Consider the following 16,403-nt stretch of genomic DNA (forward strand, 5'->3'; position numbering starts at 1 on the left):
AAGGGGTAATATTTAATAAAAAGTGGTATCATAGCTCCTAAAATAAAGATTTTTACGACCTAACTTTCAAATATTTTCATCGGCAAATTGAGTTCTCTTTATTCAAAAAATTTTCCTTCAGTCAAAAATGTTCTACAGTTGCCCTCATCTTTTCAGATATTTTGGGGGCCTTTTTCAAAATATGTTCAAGCAAGAAGTGAGTGCTTTTAAGGCATGAATTTTTCTCAACTCCTTTTAAAATGCTTTTATAGCAGAGCAAGAAATCGGTGTATCAGCAAAATTTTACGGTTTGATTTTTTACGTGCAAGAATTTTGACTTCCGTTTTTCGCGCTCCTATTTTTTTTACAATTCAAAGAATTTGAATTGTATTGAGGCGCTGTCATTTTCAAGATCTGTTCACGCATTTTTATGATTTTGACGTCAAATTGGAGTAGTGATTTTGGTCACGCCGAAACAGGAAGTGGAGTGAAAAAGCGAGTGGTTTTGCGGCGTGGATTTTTTCCCTCTAATTTTAAAGTAGAGTGAGAAAACGGTGTTCGAACACATGCGGCAATTTCACTTTGATTTTTTAATAGCCGCGAAGCGATAGCAGAGGCTATCATTGGCCTTCTCTTGGTTTTTTTCGTCAAGATTTTTGTTACGACCATATGACGTCACAATCACTTCAAATCTGCTTTTTGTTCATTCGTTTATGCAATTTGAGCTGAATTGCGTGCGTGACGTCAATTTTCACTCTCAATGTAGCGAGTTTTTTGTTCATTTGCGTGATTAAATGTTTGGAGATAAGGTCAAGTGAATGTGTATCACTCTAAATGAAGGTTATTTGAGAGCAGCTGATAGAAGCAGCAATAACTTATACATATTCTTAATCACAATATAACATCTCAGCTCTTAATGAAAAGAATAAGTTTCTTTTTTGGTGTCTTTTTTTTTTACTTTTTTGAGACTGCAGATCTTTTGCGGCTATTTTCTGGCAATCTGCCAGCTATGTTACTTTTTTAAAATTTTTTGGATTGGATTTTTCTTCTAGATGGTTTTCCCAATCCATTCATAGTTCATTCTAGGCCTAGTTTTTTGTTTGAGCCAAATTTCCATTTCTCGCTATTGGTTTTTTGTTCACATGCGGCATTTTGACATTAATTTTCGGTTTTTTTGAATTTTTTTTTTGAGTTTTTTAGAAATGGTTTGCCCAATTGATCCTAGCCACTGTGTCGTCTTGCTCCGAAAAAGGAGTATGTTCAGCTTCAAAATAGTTTGCACTTTAAAATTGTTTGTTTACAAAAGTCATTTGTTATTAGTTTTTTCTCTTCTTTCAATCCTAATCTTGGTTATGGGAATCAACGGCGGCTGTTTTCCGGCAATCTGCCGAGTATGCTTTCCTCTTGATTTTTGGTGCGAATACTTCTAATTCCGATACGTCTAATAATGTATACTTGCAAATGTTTAAGCCCTTATAAAGGCATCTAGTATTTTAAGACTGAGGCTCTTTTTTATGAAATATTTGCATTTTTGCCGTTTTGCCAGGTTCGATGTTTTTTCACTAAGCTCATTAATCACAGGTAACAGTCACTCCATAATGCAGCATATTTGAGTTTGCTGTACTTTATGATTTAAATTCAAATCTAATGGTTTTAACGACTTGGACACCATTTTTCAAAAACTATCGAGTCTTGGGTTTTGCGCAACTTGTAGTTATTTTCCTTGTTCTCTTATTTAGTCTAACTAATGAAAGGTCGCATTGGCGCACACATTACTATTTTCATTGATTTGGTCGTTACATTCATATCTAACTGACTTGTTTATCGCTTGTTCTCCTTGGCTGTTGCATTAAGCATATTGGAGTTCACTCAATGATTTAAACTCATTCAGTGGTTTTTGCGACTCTGACACCAGTTCGTATCAGAAAATAGGAACATTTTTTGGATTTTGCCGTTTTTGTTGTTTTGTCGCCTACTCTCCTCAATGACTGGTCTCATGGGTTTTCTGAGGTAAAATTTTGAAGTTTAGCTTATGATTTCAAAGAAAAAATGTCTCTTGTAAGGACTTTAACGCTAATTGTTCAACACAAAAAAACCTTATCGAATTTTTGGATTTTGATTCATTTTGAAGCTCTTTTTGACTGAATTCTACTCGTTTTTATAGTGTTTGTAGTCCTGTCACTTAGTATCACTTATGACAGATCTCATTAGCTTTCTAATATGTTAAACGTCAATGAGTGATAATGATCATTCTATTTGATCGTTTCCATTTAAATCTAACTGTTTTGATGACACTGATACTTTGACACGACTGTTTAATTGCTCTTGAACAAATTTCATAGCAATTATTGTAAACGTGTTGGTCTTTTTATGCAAATTTTTCGCTTGACCGTTTTTGCGCTTTTCTTCTAGAACATTCTGACTTCTCAAGTAACTTTTTCACTTTTTCGTCATTCATTTTTGGTGATCTCTATTGCTCTCACTCCGAAGTAAAGGTTGTTGCTAATATAAAATTGGTTGCAGCATAAAAAAAAGTAGAACCTGATAGCCGAGTGGACAATGCATCTGGTTATGGATCGGGGAGTCAGTGGTTCGCACCCCGGCGGGGTCAAATATTTGTACACCCGCATGTCGTTCAAGAGCAATTCCTCCGATGTTAGTCGGTTTATGTTTTTATATAGCCGCAAAGCGATAGCGTAGGCTATTATCGGCCTTCTCTTGGTTTTTTATTTCGTCAACAGAATTTTTGTTAAAACCATATGATGTCACAATCACTTCAAATTGCTTTTTGTTCAGTCGTTCATGCAATTTCAACTGAATTGCGTGCGTGACGTCATTTTTCAATCTCAGTGGAGCGAGTTTTTTTGTTCATTCGCGTGATTAAGTTTTTTAGTCACACGTGACTTAACTCTCTCAAAAATGACATCACCTCTCTGAAATTGACAGTTCTTTATTTTAATTTATAGATATAAGGCCAAGCAATTGCGTTTTAATCTAATTGAAGGATATTTGAAGGCAGCTAATAGAACCAGCAGTGATTTCACCATATTCTCAATAAAAATAAAGCGTCTAAGCAATTAAAAAAAGATAATTTTTAATTGCTCTCAAACGAAGTTTGTAGCAATTATAGTCCTGTCGGCCTTTTTTTATGCGATTTTTCGCTTGACCGATTTTTCGTCAGATGCTTTTGACTTTTCGTCCTCAAAAACGCGATAAACAGGTAGCGCCCAGCGGGCATTAAATGCTCTGCGAGCCTTTCAGGTCTGTTTCAGCTCAAACTGTTTTGGGAGACTTAGACTTATGGTGTGAAGGGCTAATGCCCCACCCCCGTCCCGCGCGCTGTTACCCGCACCCCACTGCCCCCCCCCCCCCTTATCAGCCCCCGCGCCCACCGTTTCTAGCTACTGACGAACAACCGCTCGCTAAAAACACGCAAGTTTTGCACAATTTTTTTCAAGCTTTTTAAAAAGTTTTGACATTTTTAAAAAATTTTTTATTAGCCCTAGCTGTCAAGAAATGTCCGCTACGTTTTTATAATAGGTTACTGCATAGTTTTAATGGTAATGGAATGGTTTCAACTTTTCAACATCAAGAATTTTGCATTTTTTTGTGACAAAACGTGCAATTTTTTTTCATTTTTTCCCTTATTCAGGTCTTTCCTTACCCAGGGGCCAGAAAAGCTCCTAAGTGGTTTGACGATAAGTTACTGACAATTTTTTATTGACCATGGAACATTTTTCAACTTTTTAATGTCAAGATTTTAAGAACACGAATTTAAGCAAGTTTTTAAAATATTGACAATTTTTTCATGTTTGTATTTTTCCTGCACCAGGTACGCTGGGACCTCCTCCAAGATTTAGTAATAAGCTTCTCCATAGTTTCTAGAGTTAATGGAAGTTTGAGCAATATTTTTTTTACTCCAGCTCAAATTTTTTCAATTTTTCGGAAAGTTTTTATGTTCCAAGTCTATGGATCTTTGAGCCAGTTAAATTTTTTCAGGCTTGAAACAGGGATAATGGATAGTCTCTTGAGACAATGAAATGGTTCTTAAGATATTAATATCTTGAATTTAGCAAGACTTTGTTTAAATTTGCAATTGTTTCCGAAATTTTCCAATATTTGTTCTTTTCTGAGTTTAACAACCATTAAAGACCAACAAACCTTTTTAAATCTGATAGATGGGTTACTTGACAGAACTTTTGAGATGAAAATGTTTTTTGAGTCTTTTTACTGCGAAGTTAAAACTTTGTTTTTAATTTTGTCTTTTTCAGTTTTTTTCTATATCATTTATTTGCTAACAAGGCTAGAAAACTAGAAGTTGCAGCGTCAAATCCCATTATGGAAAATATTCCTATATCTCTTTCTCCCTCTCTGTCGGTTAGGGTTTTGTTCCTTCTCTTTCTCTGACGTTTTATCTCTCTCTCTCTCTCTCTCTCTCTCTCCTCTCTCTGACGTTTTATCTCTCTCTCTCTCTCTCTCTCTCTGTCTCTCTCTCTCTCTCTCTCTCTCTCTCTCTCTCTCTTGTTCATGCCGCACTTCAGCTACTGTTATGTGGCGTAATGTCATCATCTCGAATCCTCATTAATAATGAGTTATAGTAAAATTTTTTTTTAATCATAAATGACTTAACAGTCACTTTATCAAATCATTGTTGATTGCTCTATAAACCAATTTGTAGCAAATTTATTAATCCTGTTTGTCTCTTTTATGCAATTTTTCGCTTGGCCGATTTTTCATCTGGCCCATTTGACTTCTGTCTTCAGAAACGGTATAAAGAGATAGCGCGAAGTTTGCATAAAGTTCTCTTAGAGCAGTTCAGCCCACTAGTCTTCAAGTATGTGATTAACAGGAACTGTTTTGGAGACTTATAATTATGGTGTGAAAGGAGGTTCTTAGAAATTGATCCCACACAACCACCCACCCACCGCCCCCACATCAGTCAACCCAATCCACTTTTGCGCCCCCGCCGTGGTGCACCCCCGCTGCGTTCACCTGACGCCCCTTCAATCAATCTAAAGCTAGCCTCACTAAACCGTGGCTCGCTACTGACGAAACCAACCCCTCACCGGTCGTTTGAGAGCAATTTGCCCGACGTTAGTCGGCTATGTTATACTGATTTCTGCTGCTATTTTCTGGCAGTCTGCCAGCTATGTTAGAAAATTTTTTAGTAATTTTTGAATTTGCGCCGGCTTTGAAAGCTTTTTCGTTTTCTTGTCTCAGGCTCATCGGTGATTGGTCTTTTTGGCTGTCTAATGAGGCAGTTTTGGGTTTTCATTAGTTTCCAAATTAATAGCTTTTATCGACTTCAAAATTCGTTTTCAAATTTTTTTTGTGCATTTTTTTCCTGTCTTTTCAATTTTGAACTTATTTAATCGTTTCCATTCTTATTTATGTTCTAACGAGTATTACAAGACTTTCTTTTCGAACAGTTTGGGCAATTTTTATTTCACTCGATATCATAACAACATGTTCCTATGACTTGGCTGTCTAATGAGGCGTATTTGAGTTACCTTAATTATTTAACGTCAAATCTTGCCAATTTAAAGACTTAAAGAAAATCATGTTTTGAAAAGACGCTTCATTCAGTTTTGGACTTCTTGCCCGTCTTCGTTGTTGTTTTTACGCATTCGTCACTTAGTCTGACCAAATAACGTGTTTCTATTGAGTCAAGTTTGGAACTATTTGATCGTTTTTTTTATACGCAACAGTTTTCAATATTTTAACGGTTCTCGTTTTTTTTTGCAACCAGTCAAAATTATTACTTCTCCCGTTTATATCATTTTTCTGATTCTGTTGCTTAGTGTCCTCGATGATAGGTCTCATTAGTTTTCTACATAGAGGTACTAGTTGGGTTTCTTCAATCGTACTTATTTATCGCTAATTGTTTTCTTGGTTTGACCTTTTTTAAAAATTTTTTAGATGTTGCCTGCATGTGTTATATTTTGCTACCAGGTACCTGAAATGTTTTAATAAGAGATTTATGGAAAGCTTTGAACGATTTCTAACTTCTCTAAGAGCTTTTCTCAAGAACTTTGAGGGCTTTTTTTCAGTTCATTAGTACAAATATATTTTTGGCATATGCCTTGTGTCCTCAACTGTGACTCATTCGTTTGATACAAAGTTTGCTGTCTCGAGTTCCATTGTGTCAAGGTTTTTTAGAATCGTGTTGTTGGACGGTACTATTTTGACAACTATATTTTTGAAAGAAAATTAGAGAAAAATAGAATTCTCTTGTTTTTTTTTCATATTTTTAATAACCGCGGTCAGCCTCTCACCGGGTATTGTCGAGGCCCTCTCCCTTTTTGTTTCGCTTTACCTTTTGATCACGTTTCCCGTTTTACATAAGTCACGATTTTACGCTTGATTGTAGACTTAAATTAAGAACTAGAACTTATTTTACTTTCAGTCACTTTCAACTGAATGGATTTTCACCCATTGAATTACGCAATGTAGTGAATACAGTCAATTTCAAAAGGGCAAAATCAAAAAAAAGCAGTATAAACCGATAAAGCCAAGTTTTTAAGACGTAGTGCAATAGGTTATCAATCTTCATTAGAGCGATTGCTAGCTGACATTAGTATTAAGCTTAATAGGTTTCAGTATAGAAGCTGAATTAAGCTTCAAAATCGAAGTGAAACTGCCCACGATTCATAGAACACTTTAAAACTTACGAAAGAATTCTGTCAATTTCGGTCTCTTCCTTTTTCTGTTTCTGTTTCATTACCGACGTGCGACAGGTGTGTCATTGGCGGCTGTTTTCAGCCATTCTCCTGCTATGCTTGTTTTGTTTATTTAGAGTATGTATTGGTATATGACTTGCATATTGTCCAAAGCTACTCTAGGGAGGCTTATGTTCAGCTATTTAGATTGTTCGATTCTTTCAACTGTAGTTCAATTCTTTGGACTGTAGTTGAAGACATGTCCTGCTATGTTCTACTTCGTCAAACGAAATATTTCGCTTTATCCATTTTTGCCGCTTTGTCGAAATTTTGCTTGAACTTTTTTTTCTCTTTTATAGGCTGATTGCAGTCTTCGCTCACTCTGCTCAAAGTCCTTTTAAAAACAATTGCTCAGCAAATCAATCTAAAATATAGTGATTTAATGTAAAAAAAAAACAAAGCTACAAATGGGGATAAATGAATAAATCATTCATTCCATTTGCCTGAAAATGAAATATTTTATAATGCTGAATAGCAATAAAAGGTATTTTTCATGCCCTTTCAATAGTTGGTTTTTTTGTCTGAAAACCAGACGATAAGAAGCGATTGAAAAAAAAACAATTTGACGTTTCTTCTTTGATTAATTTCTTTTCTGCAATGCATTTGGAATATAAAGTGTTATCTAAATCTGGTCTTTTCACAATTTTTCATAGCTTCTGAGCTGATCGTGCTATCACGTCATTCAAGGTTAATGTTGAAACCTTCTGTGCAGCGCACATGGCTAGGCCGCTTGTTACCATTTGGCGCGTCGGAGTACTCGCTCTCTTGTAAAATAGATGGTGCAGCTGCATATTTTTTGGCTCAGTGTTTATGTAATGGAGGGGTTTTCCAAGTGACACAGGATTTAAAACGGACACCTGCTTTGAAATTGCTGTCGTGCTGACTCTCATTAGGACCCTTCAGTGGTTCATGTTCGACAGATTGTCCATCTGACCAGACTGACCGAGTACCTCAAATTTAGACCCGCGCTCAAGTAATTTGCTACTTCTTGATTTCCAGATATGGATTATGGACCTAGTTTAAGATAGTAAAATTAGGCTGAGTGTAAAGCCAAAAACATTGTTATTGACTCGCTTGGAAACGTGAATTGATGGGTTTGTATTTTCAGTCGCTGTGACTTTTACTATTAGAATTTCTTATCTTGGAAACGTCAAAATAAATTTAGACTGATTGTTAATGTTCTCTCCGTTTTTCTATAATCATTTTTGTGGAAAAAATGTGCAGAGTTTTCTCAGGCCTAGTGTCGCTTAAATTTCGCTTTTTTGTCTCAATGAATCCACTGATTGCTTTTTTAAACCAGGAACATTATTTGCAGTAGTGCATCTGTTACACTGACTATCCTTATTACATCTGACGTCAGTGTGAGCATTTGCTTTGGGAGGAGCTGATGCTGCTTCAGATTTTTAGTTTATTTTTTACACTGCTTTCGTGCAGAGGTTTATTCTTTTGCAATTTTCCATGCAGAGGTTTATTCTTTTGCACTGTTATCATAGGGTTAATAATCTGAAAATCATTAGATTGATCATGCCGTAGATTTTTATCAAAACAATTAAAAATCCTTGACTAGCTACTTGACATTTGAAAAGAGTTCGACCTTCATGTGGCACGGGCACTATACCTGAAAATAATTTTTTGTTTTCAATTGGAAGGAGAACTATAAACTTCCCAATTACCGGTGAAGATTAATGATGAAGATTTTGACATACTTTCTAGTCCTCTAAGTGGTTGTTATTTATCATTGTTCTTCAGGGAATTTGTTTTGAATTTTGAATCAAAACGACTTTACATTGATACAAATACTTCGACATGCAGTTGTTTCTAAAAAAACCAATACTTACTATAGAGGCTAAGCAATCATCAAATTATTCAGCAAAAACTGCTCTTTTATGCTGCTCACAAACGGTGAAGGATCTGAATAGTTTGCTACTCGTGATAGCAAAATGGCTCGTAGAAGCAACATGAGGTGACAATTTTTGATTGAAGATATCCACTTGTGCACTTATGAGTTCAAAACTCCAAAGAATTGATATTCACACCACGAATTTGTCTTCTCAGTAGTCTCGGTGAATCGCCTACTTAGGAATTGGTATGGCTTTCAGAGAACTGCAACGCAATTTAATGTCTTCGGGTGGTCTTTACCACTTTATCTTATTTCTCAGGACACAAAATCATGGCATTCGTTTCAGACGGACAAATCTTATTAAAAAAGACCAATAGCACTAAAATAATCGTTCGAGAGCAATTAAGGCGGGTACCTTCGGGTAACTAGATGTCGATGGGTGGTTTTGGTTTAAAAACGAAAGATGAGCTAATCTGTTTTGTTTCAGCTCCCCTGGAAAACATGCAGAAAGTATTGAATGATACAGTTGAAGAGGCAAAACAGAAGGTGTCAAAGGTACGTATCTTTTGATCTATTTTATCATTTCAGTCATTCAGATCTATACAAAATTGCGTGTTGGCTTGATGTCGAGTAAATTTGAGTGTTGCCTTTGGGTTTTGCGTGTTCTTATTAATTGATCTCAAATCAAGTTTGTCGCAATTATATTAGTCCAGTGGTCTTTTTAATGCGATTTTTCGCTTGACCAATTTTTCGTCTGACCCACTTGAATTTTGGTCCTCAAAAATGGGATAAGCTGGCAGGTAGCGCTCGGAGGGCATTAAGTGGCTGAGCAGCTCTCTGGGATCCTTACTAGTCTTTAAGTATGCGATTCACCGAAACTGTTTTGAGGAGACGTAAATTCATGTTGTGAAGGGCTGTTCTTAATCTTAGGAGTTCGAACCCCCCCCCCCATGGTAGCATCCCTGAGCGCCAGCTGGCTACTACCGAAGCTAACCGCTTGCTGGTGTTTGAGAGCAATTCGCCCGACTTTATTCGGTTATGTTTGTCATTTCAGTTGAGCAACTAGTACTTAATTTACTCCTTTCCTTTTCCAGCCGACGACTTTCTTCACCTGATTAAATACGTGATTGTGTGATAGATCATTGTTTAGAAACATTTTGAGAACAACAAAGTATTGACGAATGAAGACGTGAAAGATTCACTGGCAATTCTGAGAGGAGCAGTGACAATAGTGTACCCCATGGGACTGCCTCCTCACGATCCAATTCAGCAGGAGTTTGAAAACAATGAAGATATTTCAGGCACTCAGGTAACACATTTGGACTTCTATTTGGGTGGTAAAGGGTCATGTAATGATTGGTAACAAGACCAGACAACGCTTTTGATTTTTTTACGAATTGAAAAAATGTACAATTGGACAATTTTGGTTCATAAGCGATCATTGTTATTATCAACGATCAATGTTTAAACAATAACTTGATTCGGCTGGGATTTTATACACCTTCGCACTTTTTTCAAATAGTCGCATGGTAAGAAGGGGTCAGAAGTCCCGGTGGAGAGCGACTGTTTCTAGAATGGTGGGAATTTAAGCACTGGTCTTAGTCAAAACACGACCGAAGTGCGATTTTTCTGTAACTGCAATTTTGGCGGAAATGCTGTACGTTCTCCGAGTTATCGTTATCTTTTCCAGATGGCGAAGGAGGTGCTAGAAGGTGACAAGATAGCCCTGTGGTATTGTGGTAAAGAGATGACACCCACTGACAAACCTCTCTCCCATTTTTTGGGCAAGAATGAGAAGACCACAGTTATTATTAAGCTTTCTAAGGTAACCAACAGATCCTACTTTCAATTGTTTTTAACTAGTTTTTACGTTTTCAAATTTTGATGATAATTTATTAATAGCCGCCCTCATCTATTCAGCCGGCTATTATAGCGCTCCTATTTTTTACGACTCGAAGAGGAGTATTGGAGAAGTCCTTTTTTTTTTTAATCAATTTTATTGGAGTGAATTTTGAAGCGGGAAATGAAACGCGTGAAAAAATTTGGAGTGATTTGGTTGCTGAACAAAAGTGAAGAGCGGAGCGAAAAGAGAGTGGTTTTTTGTTCATACCGCTGTTTTTGAGAGAGCGAGAAATTGATGTGTGAAAAAATTTTCTCTGAGCGAGCGAAATTTTTTTGTTCACGTGCGGCTTTTAAAAGCAGTTTTTTTGCAATTTTTCTTGTTTGTGAGGTTTGATTATGATATTGTGTTGGATTTGGGCTCGTTCTGATAGGAATTGAAGGTTTCAAGTAGTTAATTTGAGTTTTATGCAAATTTGGAGGTTTTTGATCAGTTTTGCTGATTTTTCGACGAAATTTATTGTATATTGGCCTTTTGTTTTGTTTTACTGCTTTAAGTGCAATTTGCATAGAAGCGCGTTATTCAAGGATCATCGGGGTTACAAATCCATTACAATTTTGTTGTTATAAAACATTTTTTCTGAAGAAAAATGTCAGAAAAATTAGGAATTTTTTAACCACTTTTTTAAATTTTTGGCTTTTTTCGTTTTTCTTTCAATGGTAGACAATTTTTTTAGCTTGCGATGACTTGCCCATTTTTTTCCGAGCATTTCATTGCTCTATTTGCTCAAAGTAACTTTATTTGGCTTTATTTTTTCTTGTAAAATTTAAAAAATACCTTACTTTTTCTCGTTTTTTATTTGTTCAATTTGGTTTTAAATGTCGTTTCTGTTCTTCCTCAACCTTTGATAGCATTTGGCGAGTTTTCTAATGGAAGTCAGTTGTTGTAGCTCTTTTGGATGTCTCTCATTTTGATTGATATTAGTTTAGAGTTGTGTTTGTTAAAGAAAAATCGAGTAAATCAGAGCAAATTTTGGCCACTTTTGTCTTTTTTCTAAGTTTATTGCCTATTTCTTCCAATTTAATGTTTTTGTTGGTAACCTTTTCTCAATAAAGAGCATTTTTGTAGGTGTCGATGCTATGAATTTGCACTTGAAGGCTTAGCAGGGCAGTTTTCATTTAAACAAATTATACAAATCTCTAATTCGTTAAAGAGTTTTTCTTAGTCTTTTTTATAGTTTGTTGTATAACGTTTCTCTGCAATTACTAGGTGGGCGATTGATCTAGCCAAATATATAAATAATTGATTTCTATGAGTTATGGATGGGAAGCTGCATGTTATCTTTTTGTAGAGAATTTTGTTTGGATTTTTGGAGAATATTATTTTTTGATTTGGTCCTTTGTCAAGTTTCCAGTTCTCCAGTCTTTTCTTTGTGAATTGCTTACACTGTCTGTCGATTGATAATATGCTGGTGATGCATCTGATTAGTGAGAATAGTCAGATTTCTACTTCGAGTCGTTTCCGGAATTCTTCCGGCTATGTTTTTTACAATTCAAAGAATTTGAATTGTATTGGGGCGCTGTCTTTTTTTTTTTAAGATCTGTTCACACATTTTCATGATTTTTGAAGTCAAATTGGAGTGGTGATTTTGGTCACGCCGAAACAGGAAATGGAGCGAAAAAGCGAGTGGTTTTGCGGCGTGAATTTTTTTCGATCTAATTTTAAAGTAGAGTGAAAACAGTGTTTGAACAAAAGTTCGGTTTCTCGGTAGTGGTTTTTGTTCACATGCGGCAATTTCACTCTGATTTTTACTGTTTTTTCGATTTTTTGGATCGGATTTTTTTCTGAATGGTTTTCCCAATCCATTCACAGCTCATTCTGGACCTAGTTTTTTGTTAGAATTAAAATTACATATCTCACTAGTGGTTTTTTGTTCTCCCTAGCAGCATTTTGACATTGATTTTCTGTTTTTTTTTCATCTGATTTTTTTAGAAATCGTTTTCCCAATTCACCCATTGTCCGTTCTAGGTCTAGTTGTTTGTTAAGTCAATGAAAATTCTTTGAATTGCACGTCAGGACTTGTCCTGCTATGTTTTTTTTACTTCGTCGAATAAAAAAATGTTTCGCTTTACCTCATTTTGCCGCCTTTTCAACATTTTGCGTGAAATCTTTTTGACTTCTCTAGGCTAGTTTCTCTCTTCTCTCATTCTGCTAAAAGTGATTTTGAACATCAGTTGCTCAGTAAAGCAATTCAAAATGAACAGAGTTAGTACAAAAATGGATGTCAGAAATAGAAACGGGATAAACCCATAAAGCCCAATTTTAGATGCCCGCTATTTGAACGTCGTTCCTATAAGTGTTATTTACCATCTCTAATGCTTATTGTTATTGATGGTAGCCCCTGTAGCCTCTCTCTAAAACAGAAGTATGTTCAACTACGAAATGCCATCAAAATAAATCGGACTTAAAAAAATGTTTTTGTACAAAAATCTTTCTTTTTCAATATCTTCTGTTATTTCAATCCCAATCATGTTTATTGGAATCAACGGCGGCTATTTTCCGGCAATCTGCCGGGTATGTTTAATTCATAGCCGCTGTCAGCGTCTCAACGGCTATTATTTAGGTGCTCTCCTTCTCTACAATTCAAAGAATTTTTGCAATTCAAAGAATTTGAATTGTATTGGGGTGCTGTCTTTTAAGATGTGTTCACGCATTTTCATGATTTTTGACGTCAAATTGGAGTAGTGATTTTGGTCACGCCGAAACAGGAAGTGGAGCGAAAACGCGAGTGGTTTTGCGGCGAGACATTTTTTTCACTCTAATTTTAAAGCAGAGTGAGAAAACGGTGTATGAACAAAAGTTCGCTTTCTCGCCAGTGGCTTTTGTTCTCATGTGGCAATTTCACTTTGATTTTTACTGGTTTTTTTTATTTTTGGATAGGATTTTTTTTCTAAATGGTTTTCTCAATCCATTCATAGTTTATTCTGGGCCTAGTTTTTTAGTTGAACCATTTTTTTCTCGATATTAGTTTTTTGTTCACATGCGGCATTTTGACATAGATTTTCAGTTTTTTTTTAAAAAAATTTTTGATCTGATTTTTTTGGAAATGGTTTTCCCAATTTACTCATAGTCTGTTCCAGGTCTAGCGTTTGTTGAGTGAATGAAAATTTTTTTTAATTGTACGTCAGGACTTGTCCTGTTATGTTCGCTTTACCTTTTGATCTTGTTTTTCGTTTTACATAAGTCACGATTTTCACGTTTGACTTCTGACTTACTTCACTCAGTGTTTCAACTGAATGTATTTTAAATTCTTTCACGCATTCAATTACGCAATGTGAATACTGTCAAAGTCAAAAGATGAAAATCAAAAGAGACGGGGTAAACCAATAAAGCCCTGTCATTGAGAATTAGGTTGTCAAAGTTCATAAGTGTTTGCTAGCTTACATTGGTATTGAACTTTTTAGCTTTCAGTTTAGAATTAAGTATAGTTTTAGAATCCAACTGAAACTGCACGCCAAATTAGAACACTGAAAAAAAACAAAAAAAAGGTCAATTTATCTCTTTTTTTTCTGTTTCAATCGCCATGTGCATCAACGGAGGCTATTTTCCGGCAATCTGCCGGCTATGTGTATGAGATCAATAAAAAGTTTACAAAAAAATTCGGTGCTTTCTTTCGAGAAAATATTTTTTTTGTAATGTGAACTCTTGCGATTGTTGTTTATTTGACTTCTTTTTATAGAAAGGGCACGGCTGTCCTGCGAGGGAGCCAGTGGTGTCTGAACAAGAGCAGAAGTTGATGATGGCGCATGCTTACAGGCGCCAAGAAGAATTAAAGGTAAGTACGAACGCTTCTATTGAAGGATACGCTTCTATTGAAGGATCAATTTATAATTGTTCACAAGCAAATATTTTGGCAATTCTATTGGTCGTATCGGTTTTTGGCAATTTTTGTGTGACGGATTTGACTTTAGGTAACCAAATAGTTTTTTTTCTACGCATGATTTTGACTTTTAAGCTGCGTTTATATAGCGCCAATTAGCTTTTGCAATATTTGGATCTATTCCATTCCTTTGGCTTTTTAGGACCGAATCGCACAATTTTTTGAACCCCAACCCCACCACAAACGTGACCGTCTTAAATAATACCGAATAAACCCAATGTTTAAATTACGCATTATCGCAACATAACAATATGAGTTGTTAGAATCAATTACAGAGTGTCACAATCCATCAATTTACCGTAATTTGCCGTAATTACCTATGAATCTGCCCGATATGTCATAGGTCTGAAATCATGTGTTTACCCTGCTTTTTGAGCATCAAAACTGGAAAAAGCATGATTGGAAGAATTTAAATGTTAAAAATTACAAGTTAAATGTCTTGAATTTTGAGTGAGTCGTTCAAGGAAATTACGTTGATACCATTATTCGTGTAGGCCATGAAATGTTGCGCAATTAAAAAAAACGAAATGCTTTGGACGCCTTTCTTCATTATCGTCCATTTTTGATCAGCTCTCGTTGCGATAACAGTTGCATAACTTAACCAATGAGAACTTGTTAGCGCGCGATGAATACTACGAAAATCTGAAACAGTGGCGAGACTCAGCTTTGATAACTTGTCTATGGAGATAAAAACAGTGCGGCAATATTCTTTTTCTCCTGCCTGTTTAGAAGCTAGCGGAGAATGATGATGCCGAATACCTCTCATCGCCCTGGGCTGACCCGGGAGCGCTCAAACAACAGCTACACGGCGTGTCCAACATCAAATGGAGATAACCACGACATCATACAGCAAACGCTATCCGCAGCGTCTCAACTTCGCTATTCCTTCGCAGAAGGAATTGAGAAGTTGAGAATTGTGCGTACGTACGAAGTTGAACTTGACTTGACTGCCGATTATCTTTCATTTGTAGTTATGCAGTATCATATTTGTACATCTGTAAATAATTTATCCATAGTTTTGAGCAATCTTAAGATTCGTTGGAGGCTCTGATAATTGTTCGTTTTCTTAGAAATTGAATAATTTTAAGGACAGTTTTTAATCTGATTTTCAGCAGTTTATGTTGTATTCGTAGAATAGTAGTTCAAAATAGTTTTGTTCGCTAGCTGTAATTGGAATGTTCGAAGTAATGCACATTGAGTTGCAGCTGACAAATCGAGCTATGCAAAAAAATAAATCGCACTCACTTTCTACACGCTATCAATCGAATAGTAGTGGATCAGTGTGAAGGTTATCTAGCAGGCAGCAGAAGATAGTAAGTTCACTAAAAGGCAATCTGCCTGTATTTGGTACGCCTGTCGATCGAGTGTATAGCTTTTTTTTTGCTACAAAAGGGCCTATTGAAAACAAGGAATCTCGACTTATGTTGGAATTGCCGTTCGACTTCATTAATTGCTCTTGAACGAATTTCATAGCAGTAATTGTAAACGTGTGTCTTTTTTATCCAAATTTTTCGCTTGAAAATTTTGCGCTGTTCCTCTAGAACATTCTGTGACTTCTCAAGTGACTTTTTTTACGCTTTCGTTCATCCTATATATTAAATGCATGACAGTTTATAAGGCACCGTGCTTAACAAAAGGCGAAAATGAATGTTTAAGAGGCCTCTGAAGAGCATTTTTGAAAACTATCGAAGAACATGTTTAGGAGCTCTCGAGCAGCATGGCTAAGAGGGAAGATTGTGAGAGGTCAATGACCGAAAAAATGCTCTCGTATAAGGTCAATGTCCGAAAAAGCGCAGACTGCTAAAGAGTCATTGACCTAAATGCACACAGAGTCATTGACCTAAATGCAAAAAAGAGTCAATGACCCATAATCCAGCTGCCGAAAAGTTTGCGCGCCGCAAAAAATGAGGGATGCACGAAAAGTCATTCTCCGAAAAACGTAACTTAGAATCCAAAAATAGGGTATTGCTTTTTTGGTCTTTATTTGATTTCTTTTTGTTTCGTTGGCAATATGTTGGTTGCAAACACAAGAGGTTCAACTATTCTAGTTAATTGCTCTCAAACTAATTTGTAGCAATTATATTA

General features: G+C 35.9%; 1 protein-coding gene across 1 annotated transcript in view; it reads left to right on the plus strand.

Moving 5' to 3' along the window:
• LOC142337601 (cilia- and flagella-associated protein 298-A-like) overlaps positions 1-15,410 on the plus strand; it is a 364,848-nt gene extending 349,438 nt beyond the window's left edge. The window contains exons 4-8 of the mRNA XM_075386947.1: positions 9,026-9,093; positions 9,689-9,847; positions 10,229-10,363; positions 14,118-14,213; positions 15,048-15,410. Of these exons, the coding sequence (XP_075243062.1) occupies positions 9,026-9,093; positions 9,689-9,847; positions 10,229-10,363; positions 14,118-14,213; positions 15,048-15,152 (563 nt within the window). The 3' untranslated portion in view covers positions 15,153-15,410. The remainder of the gene's footprint in view (positions 1-9,025; positions 9,094-9,688; positions 9,848-10,228; positions 10,364-14,117; positions 14,214-15,047) is intronic.
• The last annotated feature ends 993 nt before the right edge of the window (positions 15,411-16,403 follow it).

The sequence above is a fragment of the Convolutriloba macropyga genome, chromosome 4, assembly GCF_964194025.1.
Source record: "Convolutriloba macropyga chromosome 4, txConMacr16.3, whole genome shotgun sequence".
Lineage (NCBI taxonomy): Eukaryota > Metazoa > Xenacoelomorpha > Acoela > Convolutidae > Convolutriloba > Convolutriloba macropyga.